Consider the following 16,456-nt stretch of genomic DNA (forward strand, 5'->3'; position numbering starts at 1 on the left):
CTGACCCCCCTACTTTACTATTGCGATGAGAAAATATCTCACAGAGTTAATAAAATTTATTTTATTTTTTTATAGTATAGAACAATTAAAATAATAATATTGCAATCTGAAATAATATTAATTTTTGGCAGATAGAAAAAATCACATAGTCATTCCATTTGAAATTTGAAAGAAAATCTGAGTTATTGATGAGCGTGAGAGAAAATCTCATAGCGAGAGTGCTGAAGGGTTAAAAACGTCAATAGTTAAAAAAGTACAGTGCAATTGAACAAAAGTCATTATTTAATAAAGCAAAATTTTATTTATTTATAGTTCACAAGTCACGGCAGTTACATAGTGACTGCAAGATTACTCATTTTTTTTTAATTTTTTAAAGCTTCTAATTATGAAATTTTTTAAATAAATTTTTCTTATCATAATTTATTTATTGAAAAATTCTAAAAATTATCAAATGTCTATCAATTTCAGTATCGTAATTTATTACTAATTATATTTTATAAAATAACTTACTGTCATAACGCATTTCAGCATGACAAGTATCTTCACCATGAGGATTAATAATTCTAAGACTGTATTTTCCTACATCATGTTCATCGACATTGTAAATAGTTAACCGCAGAAGCCCGCTACCTTCTTCATCCATCCTTATACGATCAGTGGGCCACAATCTTTCGTCATTGCGGTACCACTCGAAACTAGGGTCAGGTATTCCTGTAGCGCATGCTGTAAACTTGGCAGTCATTCCCTTGTAGACTTCACAGTCGCCAATTCTCTTTAAGAATGATGGAGGTTCTACTTTTTGTTGCTTGTCTCTAAATAGATAAATAAACAAATAATTAAATAAATCAATAAATAATTTTAATAATTTAAATAACTTACATTCTATCAGCAACAGTCAGAGCAGCTTCACAAGCAGCATCACCATCTTTATTAACAGCGCGACATTTATATTTTCCAGCGTCTGAAGGACTGCAATCCTTGATGAACAACGAGCACGCGTCTCCATCGCGTTTTATTACGTATTTATCAGAGTCTTTAGGAAGAGGCTTGTCATTAAAGTACCAGGATATATCAGGTCTGGGTATTCCGGTGATCCTGGCCGCAAATTTCGCGTCATTGCCGGGCACTTGCTGCAAGTCGGTGAACTTCTGAGTGAAGTTGGGCCGCTGGAATATCTTGCGAATGGTAGCGATGGCGCTGGACGTGTCTTCACCAGAAGGATTCACCAAACGGCAGCGATAAACCCCAGCATCTTTGGCAGTAGTCGGGTTAATTGTCACTCCGACCTTTTTACCGTCGCAAGTCATCATGATGCGCTCCGAGGGCTCGACAGGCTCGCCGTCTTTGGTCCAGAAGACGTCGGGCATCGGGTTACCAGCGAAAGAGGCACTGAATGCTAAAGGTTCGCCTTCTTCAATGCTGGAGTCTCTGAGCGGTCCCACGAAGCTGGGTCTCTCCTCAGGAGCGTCAGTCTTCGACTTGCTGCTGACGTTCAGGATTCCCTTACACTCTTCTTCGCCTACAGTGTTCAGCGCTGCGACTCCGTACTCTCCAGCGTCATCGACGGTTACCTTGTCGATCAAAAGAGCCTGAGTACCGTCGGGCTGCGAAACTATTTTTATGTGCGTGCCATCGGGAACTATTTCAACGCCATTGTAAGTCCAAGCGACCAATGGTGGAGGTTTGCCGAGAATCTTTACCTCCATCTTCGCTGGGAATCCTTCGACTACAGTCATAGGTTGCAAGGTCGACAAGAACTCGGGTTTCTTTTCTTTGGCTTCGACTGTCACCACTGCTTTGCCTGTTACCTCGCCTAATTTGTTTTTAACGACCAGAGAGTAAGTACCCGCGTGTTCAGGTTTTACTTTCTCGATTGAGATGCCCATCAGACCGTTTGGCTCGTTGATAAATTCAATGTCTGGGCTTTGACGGACGGGAAGACCGTCTTTGAACCATTGGACTTCAGGGCTGGGGAATGCTACTACTTGGGCTTCAAGTTTTAATGGTTGTCCTACTGTTACTGTTGTATCTTCAAGTGATTTTGAGAATGAAGGCTTACGTGGTGTGGCTGTAATTAATTTTAATTAAATTTTTATTATTATTGATACTTTTTCTTCCTAAAGACTGGTTTTTAATACTTTTTTAGATTTTCAGGTAATTGGCTTTTAACGTTCCGGCGAATTTCAAATTTAAAAATTAACAATTTAAAAGTTTTAGATTTTATAATAAACAAGACTTCGATTATTCCGTTGGAAGAACGGAATGACTGGAGTAGATAAAGAAATCCTGCGAACAGTGTCGCGGTCCGAAGTTTAAACTCATGACGATGCATGAGACTCGGGCCTCGATGATGTTCTCTAGGATAACCTGATATGCGACGTTGCAAATTATGATTATTTTATATTTCATTGTACTGGATGCAAATCCAGCTCAATCTGCCCTGAGCAATCAGGCGACAATCATCTTGGGGCTCCGGACGTATGTCCGATGCCACCTGGCTCAAATTATATAATTAATTAAATAATATACTGTTATTTTATATATTCGTGTGTATTATTTTAAATATAATACCCTAGTAATGATTTTAAGAATTTATAGAGTATCTAAGAGTAGGGTGCGCCTGGAATCTATAGATTCCTACTCTATAGAGTCCTAAAGACACCCGCCTGGTAAATTATAAAACATTCGCTGGAAAATCCAGAACGTTACAGGCTCTCCAGTCTAATACAAACAATTTTTCAATTTTTATTTTTCGTAATATTTTAGCCTGTGTTTCCCTCTAGGCATATACAATTTTGCCACAATTCGTATTTAAATCTGTCATTAAAAATAAATTTGACTGAAAAATGTATAAGCCTGGAAGGAAACACAGGCTAAAATATTACGAAAAATAAAAATTGAAAAATTGTTTGTATTAGACTCGAGAGCCAATTACCTGAAGATCTAAAAAATTATTATTATCATTATTATTTTGATAAAAATTCATGTAAGATTATTTCTAAATAATTCTATTAGATTTAATATGTATGAAAATTTTAAAGAAATCATTAATTTCAATTTTTTTTCTAATTCGCGGATTTTCGCGGTTTTCCACAGACTGATAATTTTAAATGAATCTAGGCATGTGATTACTTATTTTAAATAGAGTTTTATAATCTAAATGATAAAATAAAATAAAATTTTATATTGTTTTTATTATTTAATAAAGATCGATAGTTGTTATTTTTAAGCTTGTTACTCGATCCAATTCTTGAAAAATATTCAATTTTTTATTATTATTCTTTCACCATAATATTTTTCAGTATGAGGTCTCATACCATCAGAAAATTCTTAGGTGAAAATACAACAATTAAAATTTTATTTCGACAATTTATGTTAGAAAATGTGAAAAATATTATGGTGAAAGAATAATAATAAAAAAATGAACATTCTTCAAGAATTGGATCAGGTAACAGGCTTAAAAATAGCAACTATCTATCTTTATTAATTAAAAATACCGATCTTCGAGTCATATATTAAAAAAAATTATTATTATTTTTTATTATTATTATGATTATTATTAATTATATTATAATTAATACACTTACGTTTAACAGCAGCCGCACACTGAGAAGTACTTTCCCCAATTTTATTTTTAGCAAAAATTTTATAAGCACCACTATCAGTTGGCTTGCATTTTTCTATAGTAAGTCTAGTGGACCCATTAGGCTGGGTTTCAATTTTAATATGATCGTCGGATTCAATAACTTCGCCATCCGTGAACCAGGTGACCTTCGGGAAGGGACTGCCGTCGACGTCAACATTGAGTACCAACGGAGCTCCTTCCTCAACTTGCAATGATCGTGGAAGCAGTTCAGCAAACGTGGGTGGTATACGAATCATCGTCACAGTACCATGAGACTTGGCTTTTCCAGCGCGATTCTCTGCTACACATGTTAGCTCTCCCTCGTCCACCTCCTGGAAGTTCTCGATCCTGAGTGTGCTGTACACATGCCCGTCAATTTTAGTCGTTATGATATGACGTTCGTCAGCAATTATCTCGTCGCCGTTCAGCTGCCATTGGATCTTTGGTCTTGCGATTCCTTTAGCTTCAATTTTGAACTCTATTGGCGCGTCGTGACGTACTGAGCCGTTTGTTATTTCTAGTATGAATTCTGGTGGCTCAGCTGTTAAATAAATAATAAACTTAAATTAATTAATTAAATAATTAATGTGCTAAAATAATTGAAGAAGTTTATTACTGTAAGGAACTAATGTTGACTCAGCAGTATCTTCTCCTAAATAATTTTTTGCCGTCAGTTTGTAAGGACCCGCGTCATCATATTCAACGCATTTTAATATCAAATAGTACTTCATGTCTCGGAAATTATCTTCTTGCGCAAAGCGAACTTCATCATCTAAAATAACTCCATCTTTTTCCCAGGTTAGCTCAGCTTTAGGGTTTGACTTTATTATTACTTCCCATTTGCATAATTCTTCCACCGCTGCGACCAATTCTTTGAATTCAAGAATTGTTGGTGGTACCAAAAGCTCCAGACGCGACTAAAAAATTAATTTCAATTATAAAATTCTTCTGTATTTAATGGGGTATTCTGGTCTAGAAATTTAAAAAAATTGATTTATTTTTCATATTTTCAAAGCTTAACCCTTTAAAAATATGTCTTTAGGAGGATTTTAGAAAATTCAAATTATTTTCGGAGAAATGGCTGTTTTGCTGACACAGCATCCAAAACAGTCCGGCTGGAATTAGACTGCGAGAAACTTTACGCAAAGCTTTGAACGTGTTTTTCCTGAAATTGTCTTTTTTAAAAGGATACCCACGATTTCTCAAGTTCTACTGAACCGAATTACTTGAAATTTGGTTTAAGTCTTCTTTATACGCTTCTCTATCGCATAAACTATCCTTATTCCCAAATTTCAATATTTACTATTTTTTTTTTAAATTCAACTTTTTTTTAGTTAGTACGATAGCGGCATTACTCTAAATTAATAATCTTTTTTTTCCAGATTGCTAGAAGGTTTGGAATCGTGGGTATGGTCGCGTGTCAATTTTTTTGAAACTCCCCACTTTATTAGCTACTAACTTTATGAATTTTCAATTATAAATAAAAAAAACTCAATTCAAATTGTTCAATAATTTTTCACTACACTAATTTTTAGTCATAAAACTTATTTAATTTGTAATAATTAATACAAATCACAATGCTGATCACTAATCTATAAATCTATTAGAGGTTGTAGTGCTGTTAAAATTATATGGCCCCAACCTGTTCAAGTTCTGAGTACCGCTTTAAAAATTTGGAGGTATAGTTGAACGTTAAAATTTAATGTAAAAATGATAGTTTCTATCTTTGCAAAAAATATGTATTATTTAGAAAAGACTATTTCATTGGGAGGTACAATTTTTTTTACTTAAAATGATGATATACCGTTTTTTTGACTGATTGTTCGGTTTACGGTTTAGTACCTTTTTCATGAAAAAAATGGCATCCATCGGCTATTCTCGACATGTCAACTTTTAAGTTAATAAAAATATAATTGTTTTAATTTATAATTGAAAAAACTTACAGAAATCAATTACTGCATCATTGAATAATTATAACATGTGCATATTACTCATAATAATTATACGGATTTTGTATTACAACCTTTCAAAAAGTCTGTTCAAGTACTGGTCCTATTTTTATAAGTGTTCAAGTACTGGGTACTTTACCTTAAATATCTTATAAAAAATAAATAGTAAAAATAGTGATTGCCTTTTTTTTATGGCACTTCAAAAATTACCTTAAATTCAAGCTTCTAGACCAGAATACCCCCTTAATACAAAAAAAAAATTCTTACACTTGAACTGTCATCTCCCCAATTATTTTCAGCGCGCAGCGTGTACTTTCCAACATCTTCAAGAAGACAATCATTGACAGTGAGAGTGTAGATACACTCTGTAAGAGAATCTTCAACTTTTTTATTCGTACGTTCCATTTTATATTTTTTGTCTTTTGGAGAAATCTCTTCTCCTTCGTGAGACCTAAAAATCATAAATTATTAAAAATATTTATGTTTATTTAAAAAAAAAAAAATAAAATAAATTACCAGACGATATCAGGAATAGGATCAGCAGTAAGTTTACACTCGAAAGTACCAGCTCCATTTTTCTCAGCGTCGACGTTTTTCAAGGGTTCAATGAACCTGGGCTTGCGGAGCTCACTTTCCGGAGCTACTTCAATGCACGCGTCAACGCTGGCGGTACCTAGTTTGTTGGTAAGCACCAGTTGATACAAAGCGGTTTCGTTTTCAGTGATTTTAGTGAAGTTGAGAGAATACTTCTCCCCGACTTGTCCAGGTTTGGCTTTGTCCGAAGACTTCAAAGGTTCGCCGTCTTTGAACCACTTTGCGTCAGGACGGGGCAGTCCTTTTCCATGAACCGTGAATGTTACCGTCTGTGTCGCATATACTGTGCAATCTTCAAAGTCTGAGCTCACTATCGACGGCGCCGCTGTTTTTGATCAATTTTAATTGTATTAATTGTCAGAATAAAAGAATATAAAAAAAATATTTATAATATATTGAAAAGCTTCAATTTAATAAAATAATAATAAAATAATTATTTTCATACTTAGTCTTACCTTGGGAAGAAAGAAGAAATGCCTGATAGAAGAGTAGGTGTAGAAGTGGTGTGTACACATGCAAGCCGAGCATTTTATTAAGCACGAAAGGATAACAAATAATTATATAAATAAAATAAATGATAGTATGCAATAATGGATGATTATATATAAAATAAATAGTTTACTTTACCAAGCAGAAGTATTTAAAAAAAATAAAAAAAAGCTACTATAAATAAAATTTTTATTAAAAAACAAATCAGTATCAAAAAAACTTCTCACCTTCATAACCGTTAGCTTCAATTTTATCTTTTTTATCAGCTTCTTTGTCTAAAATTTCTTCGAGAACGCTTCTTTGTCGCTTAATGCGATCAAAAAGCTCTCGAGTTTTGTCATCTAGATCATCGTCATCATCGTGATTGCTATTGACGATTGAATTGGACCTCTGCGAGCTTTGTCTAGACAGACAAACGCTCTCCGATTTTGATTCTAAAGAATTAACGCGACTTATTCTAGAATTCTGCTGAGAAAGTTTGTCTACTGGAGGCTCTGGAGTCTCCGTTTCTTTAGCGTAGACTTTTTTCTCTTCAATAGATTCAAGTCTTTCGAGGGTAGAACTTCGTCTTACAACTTTATTTTCCGTAACTTCTGGAGTCTGAGGAGTCTCTCCATTATTCACGACAGCTTTCTTCTCTTCAAAAGACTCTAGCCGCTGGATTTTAGAATTTTGCTTCGATAATTTGCTTTGTTTTACCTCCGGAGTCTGAGGAGTTTCTAAATCTTTAATTACAATTTTCTTCTCAACAGATTCGACTCTTTCGAGCTTTGAATTCTGTCTGGTCAGTTTACTTTCTCCTAGCTCAGCGTTTTGCGATCGGCCATTTTGTAAAATAACTTCTTGCTTATCTTCAACCTCTACAGAATCAAATCTCTCCATTTTAGAAGACTGTCTTGATAATTTACCAGCTTTGAGAGATTTTTCTTCTTTAACATCTTGGATTCCTCCATTGTGTCCATTTTCGACGTAACACTCCTCAATAATTGTTTCTTTGTACCTTATAGCATGATTCATTCCATATTCTTCAATTATATTTTCTTCCACATGCTTTGAATTTTCATGCACGCCATTTGTTTTAACTTCATACTGACAATTTACGTCATCAGTACTGATATCTCTTGAGAGCGCTTTAAAAGAATCATCATCAGACACCGAAACAATGGACACTCCGCGTTTGATTTTTTTCTTATCATTCTTTTCTTCTTTCTCGGAAAATTCTTCGACAATTCCATTAGAATTGTCCTTCAGCGTGAAACAATACGAAGGTATTTCTTCTATTTGAGGCATCTCGGTATTCAACTCCTGACACTCGACTTTGGTAGTCTTCATCTTGCTGATGGTGTGACACTCGTCTGGACCTACGGGGACTGAAAAATCACTACCCGTTCTACTGGGAGTCCCCTAAGACTCATAATTATTCTTAAAATTAAGCTCACACGAAATATTTTAATTACTTAAGGAAGTCTTTTCGCTCCAGTTGAGTCAAAACAACTGTAGTAGTCAATATGCGAGAAATTAAAATAAAAAACCCATAAAAATTCCTAAAATTAAAAAATAAATAGTATATGAGGCATTAATCGTTGAAATTTTAAAAATAAAAAAAAAACAATTAAATACAAAAATTAATTTGACTCTTTCAAATCAGCTGCTAGTAACCTGTCCGTGATTTGGCAACGCTGTACTTCGATTGTTTGCATTTTTATTTGCACAATATAACTTTAACCACGTTTAAGTTTTTGCAGTTAGTGTAAATAAATAAATTAGTTTGAATTTATTGAATGGTCTGAAGCTTGCGCGCTACGCAACGTTGCCAAATTTTTTGACTTCATTTTAATGTAGGTTGCTTGAGAATTTTTTGTGATTTTATAATTTTAATTTCTTCATATATTCCACGGCAACTTATATATTTTATTGCAAAAAATGAAACCTGAATATTTCAAAAACCTTATTTTGAGTTTTTTTTTTATCCCATCTAATTGGTAGTTAATACCATAATTCGAGAAAGTTGTTAAGGTCTGACTTTCTCGTAAGACTCGGAAAAAATACTAACATTTTTAAAAATTTTTTTTCCAAAAATTTTCACGGTAAAGACTAACTTAAACTTTACTAGTAGATAAATAAGGACTTTAACTATTAGATAAAAATTAATTTTATGCGTAATCTAATATTTTTTATTTAAAATTGATGGCGAAAGGACCTCCTTATTAAAAGAATTAAACTTTTTAATTACTTCATTTTACTCGAGATGAAATTGAAGCATAGATGAAGATATTAATCGGCTATTAAAAGCTATTGCATGTATTTTATCTTTAAGTGTAAATTTGTTTTGTAATTTTATAATTATTACTTATTTAACATATTATTGAGTAATTTAATATTAATAATTAATTTTGTTAATTGTTATTGTGTAATGTCAACGTTACCTGTCATCATAGCTTCATGCTCGGTTGTTGATTCTACGGAAATAGTTATCGTATCTCCGTCTTTTCCGTTAACTAATTTTGTTTTAGTTATTTTCTCCATTTTACCTGAATTTTTTTTCAACAAGACTAAATTAAGCGGCTAATTACAGGCAAATCTTAATTATTTATCACGAAAAAATTTATAAATTCACAGTGAAAAAAAATTCGTTAAACGATTTCTTCTCAAAATTTAAATAACAATTATTTTTAATAAAATAATTAATTAAAATAAATACCTTCTGGACCTTCAAGTTCTTCTATTTCTTCTTTAGCTGTAAGGTAACATAAAATTTTAATTAATTAATTTACAATTAAAAATTAATTACATGGGTGAACAAACTGTTAGTGATAAAAAAAATAGAAAGGGAGTTTTTGTTATTAAAAAAAATTTTAGTCAAAAATTTCTACTTACTTAGTAGCTGAAGCAATTGGTTAACGTGAGCGTAAGCATAGTACTAATTAAAAAATAAGACTAATAATTAATTATTAATAAAATAAAAAAAAAATCTTACTTAGAACAATGATTCTGCTTTTAGATGAAACGAATCCCATCTCATTGGTCGCTCTAACTTCGTAAGTACCCGCATCGGATCCTTGGAGCAAGTTGACAGTCAGATCATAGTTTTCTTGTCGCTTGCTATCGCGGGTGATGATAATCCTCGCGTCAGCTGAGACTTCTTTTCCATCTTTGTACCACTTGACATCAGGAGCTGGAGTACCCGCGACCTGAACTTGCAATTTCAGAGTCGTTCCCTCATTAAGTTTCTGGTCGGCTAATTTTTTCAACAACTTGGGTTTGCAGTAGACAGTCAGAGCTGCGCTGCTTTCATTTTTACCATACTGGTTCTTGAGTTTACAAGTATAGCGGCCCGAGTGTTCGGTTTTAACATCGGTTATCTTCAGGGTATGTATATCACCTTCCTGAGATTTTGAAAACTCGGTTTTCTCTTCTGTTATCTCGATATCATTGATGAACCACTGGAGTGTCGGTCGCGGGAATCCAGCGACTTCTACAGAAATGTTGACTTCTGAGTCGCCTTCTCGAGCGACTACGTCCACCATTTCTTGCTTGAATCTTGGCGGAGATCGAACCTAAAAAAGATGATACTGGTTAGCTATCAGCTATCAATTTAAAAAATTTTTTTAACAAATAAAATACATTTAAAAAATGCTTTTAAAAATTTTCACTTATAATCTATATCATTAAGAGAATGAGAAAAAATTTGTGTCCAGGGTAGTCATTGGCAAAATCGGTTTTTTTTAGTGAAATTTAGTGTCATTGCAAAGTTCTTGATTCGAATTTGTGCCTTTTCAAGGTTTCATATCATTCTCACCGATAGTCAATTTATTATAAGTATTTAGGCTGCATTCGAAAATGCGCTATCTCTAGATATATAATTATAAAATCACCTTGTATCTTCTGAACTATTGACATTTTTAAAGATATAAGCTCATCCCGATATTACACCCATCGAAACCTTTCATTTGAGTACCCACATCAATTTTTCATATATTTTATATATTTATATATTTCACAAATACCATACATATAAAATATATGAAAAATGCCATGTGGATACTCAAATGAAAGGTATCGATGAGTGTAACATCGAAATGAGTTTATATCTTAAAAAATATCAATAATTAAGAAATGACATTGTATCTTGTCAACTAATGATATTTTTAAAGATATAAGCTCACCCCGATATTACACTCATCAAGACCTTTCATTTGAGTACCCACATCAATTTTTCATATATTTATATATATTATATATATGTATATATGAAAAATATATCAAAATGCATGTGGGTACTCAAATGAAAGCTCTTGATGAGTGTAACATCGGGATGAGCTTATATCTTTAAAAACGTCAATAGTTAAGAAAGTACAGTACAATTTAACAAAAGTTATTATTTAATAAAGCAAAATTTTATTTATTTATAGTTCACAAATCACGGCAGTCACATAGTGACTGCAAGGTTGCTAGTTTTTATTAATTTTCACATGTGAAATTTTTTAATTAAAATTTTGTATAGAATAATTTAATTGCAATAAAATTATTCTAAAAAAATGTCTTCTCACGTTATTTCAATGAAAAAAATAATTGACAAAGAAGAAATAATTACCTCAACGCCAATTTGATCTACAGTAGTTCCATCTTTATTAGAAATCTCAGCTTTGTAAGTCGCAGCATCAATAGCGACCGAGCCGGTGATTTTCAGTCCTTGAGTCGCTCCATCACTGATAATTTCAGTCCGATGATCAGCTTTGATAACAACGTCGTCTTTCAGCCAAACTACAGTAGGTTGAGGAGGAGTTTCAACTTCAATCAGCAAAGTCAGAGTATCTCCTTCATTGATGACCCTCGGCTCGCCTAACTTCTTCTTGATCTTCGGTGGGCAGCGTACGTCAAAGTTCCAGAACTCAGAAGTTTGGTTGATTTCATTCTTAGCGACCACTGAGTAGGACCCGATGTCATCCAGGCGACAGTTCTTGATAATCAGACTGTAAAATTCTCCCTCGCGGGTCATTGAGATGCGGTCAGACGACTCTAACAGCTGGCCATCCTTGTACCACTTGACATCTGGAGCCGGCGAAGCTTGAATTTGTACTGTCATTTTTCCATCTGTCTCTATGTACGCGAAAGTATCCGTCTGTTTTTTTATAAACTTCGGCGCGGACTTGACAATTAGCTCGATGTAAGTAGTGTCTTCTCCTAAATTATTTTTAGCGATAACCGTGTAAGTACCCGCGTCTTCTACGGTGACATTCTTGATGACCAGCGACAGAGACTCTTCGTCTTCCCACAGATACTTTATCCGCCCGCCAGCGATTATTTCCTTGCCATCTTTGCTCCACTTGATGTCTGGTTTGGGGAAGCCTTTGACTTGAAGATCAAGCATTGCCGAGCCACCAGCGCTCACTTCCGACTGCCTGGCCTCGCTGCCCAGCTTCGGCTTGCAAGGGTCCTTCATCAGCTGCTTGACGTTGCCCTGGACGGTCAGCTCCGCGCTGCAGCTGATGTTTCCAGTCGAGGTTTGAGCTACGCACGTGTACAGTCCTGCGTCTTCGGGCTTGACGTGCTGGAACACCAAAGCCAATGTGTCTTCATTGTCCTCGAAAAGAACTTTGAAGCGGTCTTCTGGGTTGAACGGCTTGCCGTCTCGCAGCCATCGGAATTGCGTCTCTGTTCCGGCTTCGAATGCTCCCTCTGGCAAACCCGCGAACAGAGTTTTCTCGTCGGTGACCGAGACTGTTGCCTCGCATGACGCCTCTCCAAATTGGTTCGTTGCAGTACATGTGTACTTTCCTCCGTCCTGCTTTTGAACGTCAGGAATCACCAGTTCGTAGAATCCACTGTCTGATTTAAATTTATCCTGGTCAGTTTGGATTTTTATACGGGCGTTATTTGCTTCTATCAGTTGACCGTCTTTGAAGCTAAAATTATTTTATAATTTTATTTTTCATTCAATATAATTAATTAATTATTATTCGAAATAAAAATTTGGAATTAATCATTCAAATTTTTGATATTGAGGCTAAAATATTGATCCTATAAAAATTTTTTTAAATAAAAGTTGTTCAAAATTTAATTTTATAAAAAAATTGTCTCTTATTTCTTTTCATAGGATTAATAATTTCACAAGTAAGATTCATAATTATCAAAAAATTTTACTAACTTTCATTATGAATCTTAATTTTGGAATTACAGCGAAAATTTGATACTTGAGCTTATATAAGCTCATAAAATCACATCTATAATTATAATAAAAAATAAATTGCTAAAAAATTCTCAGACGCTTGATCAAAAAGTACTAGATAATTATTAATCATAATAATAGCGATGAAAATGGTGATTTAAAATTAACCAATGTAAATGATGTCTAATTTTTTGAATTGACCAAATTGAGCATGCTGGGAGATTTGAGCTCAGGACGTAAGCTTATTCTCATGTTCTTAGAGTGATTGTACTTCATTCTCATAGCCTGTATGAGTAGTTACAAGGAGCCTTTATGTATGCATCTATACCTGATGATTTATTATAACAGACTCATTCACCTGAACCAGTATTCCACTAGAGATTCCAACAGGTTATGGGCCCAGGACGCTTCCACTACTTTACTTTAGCTTTACTTTAACTTTATTTAATTAAGAGTTACTCAATTATAACATCTTAGCTACAGGAAACAGCGTATCGCTCAATTATAACACCTTAGCTACACGGCTGCCCAATTTCAAAACACAGTAACTGACAATTTTAAGATTTTTTAAAATTTCTTTTATTAAAAAAAAGTTTGCGCGCCAAATTGATAAAAAATTTGATTTATGAATAGAAAATACTTAAATATAAATATTTTTAAGAAAAAATACTTGAAATTAAGGTCTAAAAGTTTTAAGAAATGCAGCAATACTAAAAAAAAAAAAGCAGGTATAAAAATTTTGCAGTTACTGTGTTTTAAAATTGGGCAGCCGTACAGGAAAAAGCCAACTCTCAATTATAACACCTTAACTTTATTTTACTTTACTTTAATTTTATGCACTTTACCGTGCTTCACTTTAGCTTTACTTAAACTTTACTTGTACTTCAATTTTACACGACAGTTCAACTTTATTTTAGCTTTACTTCAATTAAGAGTTACTCAATTGTAACACCTTAGCTACAGGAAATAGCGAATCTCTCAATTAAAACACCTTAACTTTACTTTACTTTAACTTTACTTCATGCACTTTACCGTGCTTCATTTTAGCTTTACTTCAACTTTACTTAAACTTCAATTTTACATGACAGTTCAACTTTACTTTTTCCTGAACCAGTATTCCACCAGAGATTCCAACATTTTTTTGAAGAATCATAAGAAATATTTTCTTCATAAAATTAAATTTTGAACAACATTTGTTTCTTAAATTTTTTTATAGAATTGATATTTTCGCCGTAATATCAAAAATTTGAACCATTTATTTTAAAATTGCAGCAAAAATTTTGGCCCTGCTTATTATTTAAAACTTACAATTTGACATCTGGAGTAGGATCACCTTTAACCTTGACCATAAAACGCAAATAAGTATTTTCTAAAAGCTCAGTATCTTTTAAGCGAACTAAAAAGACAGGAGCTTTTGCTTCAGCTTTAGCTTTGCGATCTTCTGCCGTAACTATAATTGAAGTAATAAAAAAAAAATTAATTAAATTCATCATAATTATTATTATTTATTATTAAATAATACGTACGATTTTCTACAACAAGTTGAGCGGTACAGGTTGCATTACCCTCTCCATTGGCAGCTCGTGCCGTATAAATACCAGAATCACTTACAATAACATTTGTAATTTCAAGTTTGAATGATGTCTCAGTAGATGTAATTTTTATCCGGTCTGCAAGCTTGTCATCCAACGGCTTGTTGTCTTTCAGCCAATGCATGCGACATGACTCACTGCTCGACTCCAACGTACACTCGAATGCTGCGCTTTCACCCGCTAAATAATAAATAAATTATTAATTTTTATTTAAAAAAAAAAATATTGCGAGATTTTAGAATACTTTTGCAGAATCTCTACTTAAAATATTACAAGCTGTTGATGATTCAGCTGTAGATTTTTAACTAAAAATATATGACAATTATTTTATAGGTAATTTACAAGAATGGTCGATGATTTATGAGGATTTTAGTGTGCCAATTAAAGAAGTATTTAGATATTTTAAAAAAGCAGGAAATATTATATATACATATACTTATTTATACAAATAAAAATGAATAAGCTTTCTACAAGTATGAAAGACCCGTCAACACTTAGTATGATATTAAAGTTAGCACTTACTTGACAACTTTTTAATTTTTTTAACAATTAAATTTGTTCAAAAAAATTGAATTTTTTTTTATTTCTTCATGTCAATTTTTTTTGCAATAATTTATTTGTTAAAAAAATTCTAAAAATTATTAAATATCTGCTAAATTAATTTATGACATTAAAGTTAGCAGTCAGTTGACAATTTTTTTATTTTTTTTAACAAATAAATTTGTTCAACAAAATTATTTAAAAAAAATTGCATTTTAAAATTTCTTCATGTCAATTTTTTTTATAATTTTTTTTTCAATAATTTATTTGTTAAAACAATTTTTAAAATTATTCAATATTTGCTAAATTAATTTATGACACTGTCACTTGACAATTGTTTAATTTTTTTTTAATAAACAAATTTTTTCAAAAAAATTATTTTAAAAAATTGAATTTTTTTTAATTTCTTCATTTCAATTTTTTTTACTTTTTTTGCAATAATTAATTTGTTAAAGAAATTAAAAAAATTATTCAGTATCTGCTAAATTAATTGATGACATTAAAGTTAGCAGTCTTAATCATTTTTTAATTTTTTTTAACAAACAAATTTGTTCCGAAAAATTATTTTTAAAAAATTGAATTTCTTAAAATTTCTTCATGTCAATTTTTTAAATAATGTTTTTTGCAATAATTTATTTGTTAAAAAAATTAAAAAAATTATTAAATATCTGCTAAATGACTTTTCATTACTTAGTTGCAGAGTAAGAAATGATTTATTGCAAGCTACATCATTCATCACATTACCTATTACGTGAATGATTGCCTGTTTTGCATGGATGGCTAGAACAGGAAAAGTTTATTTATATTGTGCTACTGATGCACTTTTATGGGTAAACTCAATTTATTAATCAGGGGGGGGGGGAGGTAAAATAATTATTTACAAATCTGTTAACACTGAAAAATAAAACTTTTAAACATTAAATAATTAAAAATAAAAATAATTCCCCTCAACACTGTGTATTCATGTTGATAAATTTATTTTTAAACAAAGGGAGGATGAGAAGTAATAAAATGAAGAAATATATGCTCACGTTCGGCGCTGATACCCTCGATCGTTTTAACGAACTTCGGCTTGCCAGTTTCCGTAGCAGAGAGCGCAAGTTTGGAGATCTTTGTCTCATTGGATCCACCAGTGGGTGTTTCGTAGGTTCCAGAAGACTCTGTTATTTTTTCGGAGCTGTAAACCGACGACGAAGCCCGTCTTTCTGCGCGAGCCATCGATGACGAGGAAGTTTCGACATAGGAAGTCGATCCATTTCGGCTGCTCGACACTGACGAGTACTCTAAATTGTTTTTATTTATTTACATCAGTAAAAATAATAAAAAAGCCCATTCGGCCACACCCGAATGGAAGGTAGATTTCTTTAAAAAAAAAAAAAGTATGATCAACTAGGAAAGAAACTATTATCCGAATTTCATTAGAATCTGTTGAAAATTTTTGATAAAATAACATACATAAGTAGGTTGTATTACACATTGCCTGAAAATGGTTCAATTG

General features: G+C 32.7%; 1 protein-coding gene across 6 annotated transcripts in view; it reads right to left on the reverse strand.

The window, feature by feature from the left end:
• Window positions 1-16,456, reverse strand: part of LOC123259571 (obscurin) — a 40,767-nt gene that overhangs the window by 6,444 nt on the left and 17,867 nt on the right. For 4 of the 6 annotated variants that reach the window (XM_044720150.1, XM_044720148.1, XM_044720153.1 and 1 more), the window contains 15 exons: window positions 15,990-16,241; window positions 15,703-15,738; window positions 14,353-14,598; window positions 14,135-14,276; window positions 11,252-12,563; window positions 9,635-10,214; window positions 9,359-9,394; window positions 9,084-9,188; window positions 6,885-8,018; window positions 6,091-6,493; window positions 5,842-6,025; window positions 4,242-4,542; window positions 3,588-4,166; window positions 880-2,068; window positions 511-812 (listed from right to left, as the gene is read on the reverse strand). In XM_044720150.1, coding sequence (XP_044576085.1) covers window positions 511-812; window positions 880-2,068; window positions 3,588-4,166; window positions 4,242-4,542; window positions 5,842-6,025; window positions 6,091-6,493; window positions 6,885-8,018; window positions 9,084-9,188; window positions 9,359-9,394; window positions 9,635-10,214; window positions 11,252-12,563; window positions 14,135-14,276; window positions 14,353-14,598; window positions 15,703-15,738; window positions 15,990-16,241 — 6,801 coding nt within the window. The remainder of the gene's footprint in view (window positions 1-510; window positions 813-879; window positions 2,069-3,587; window positions 4,167-4,241; window positions 4,543-5,841; window positions 6,026-6,090; window positions 6,494-6,884; window positions 8,019-9,083; window positions 9,189-9,358; window positions 9,395-9,634; window positions 10,215-11,251; window positions 12,564-14,134; window positions 14,277-14,352; window positions 14,599-15,702; window positions 15,739-15,989; window positions 16,242-16,456) is intronic. The other 2 variants (XM_044720151.1, XM_044720154.1) reach the window with 2 other exon arrangements.

The sequence above is a fragment of the Cotesia glomerata genome, linkage group LG2, assembly GCF_020080835.1.
Source record: "Cotesia glomerata isolate CgM1 linkage group LG2, MPM_Cglom_v2.3, whole genome shotgun sequence".
NCBI lineage: Eukaryota > Metazoa > Arthropoda > Insecta > Hymenoptera > Braconidae > Cotesia > Cotesia glomerata.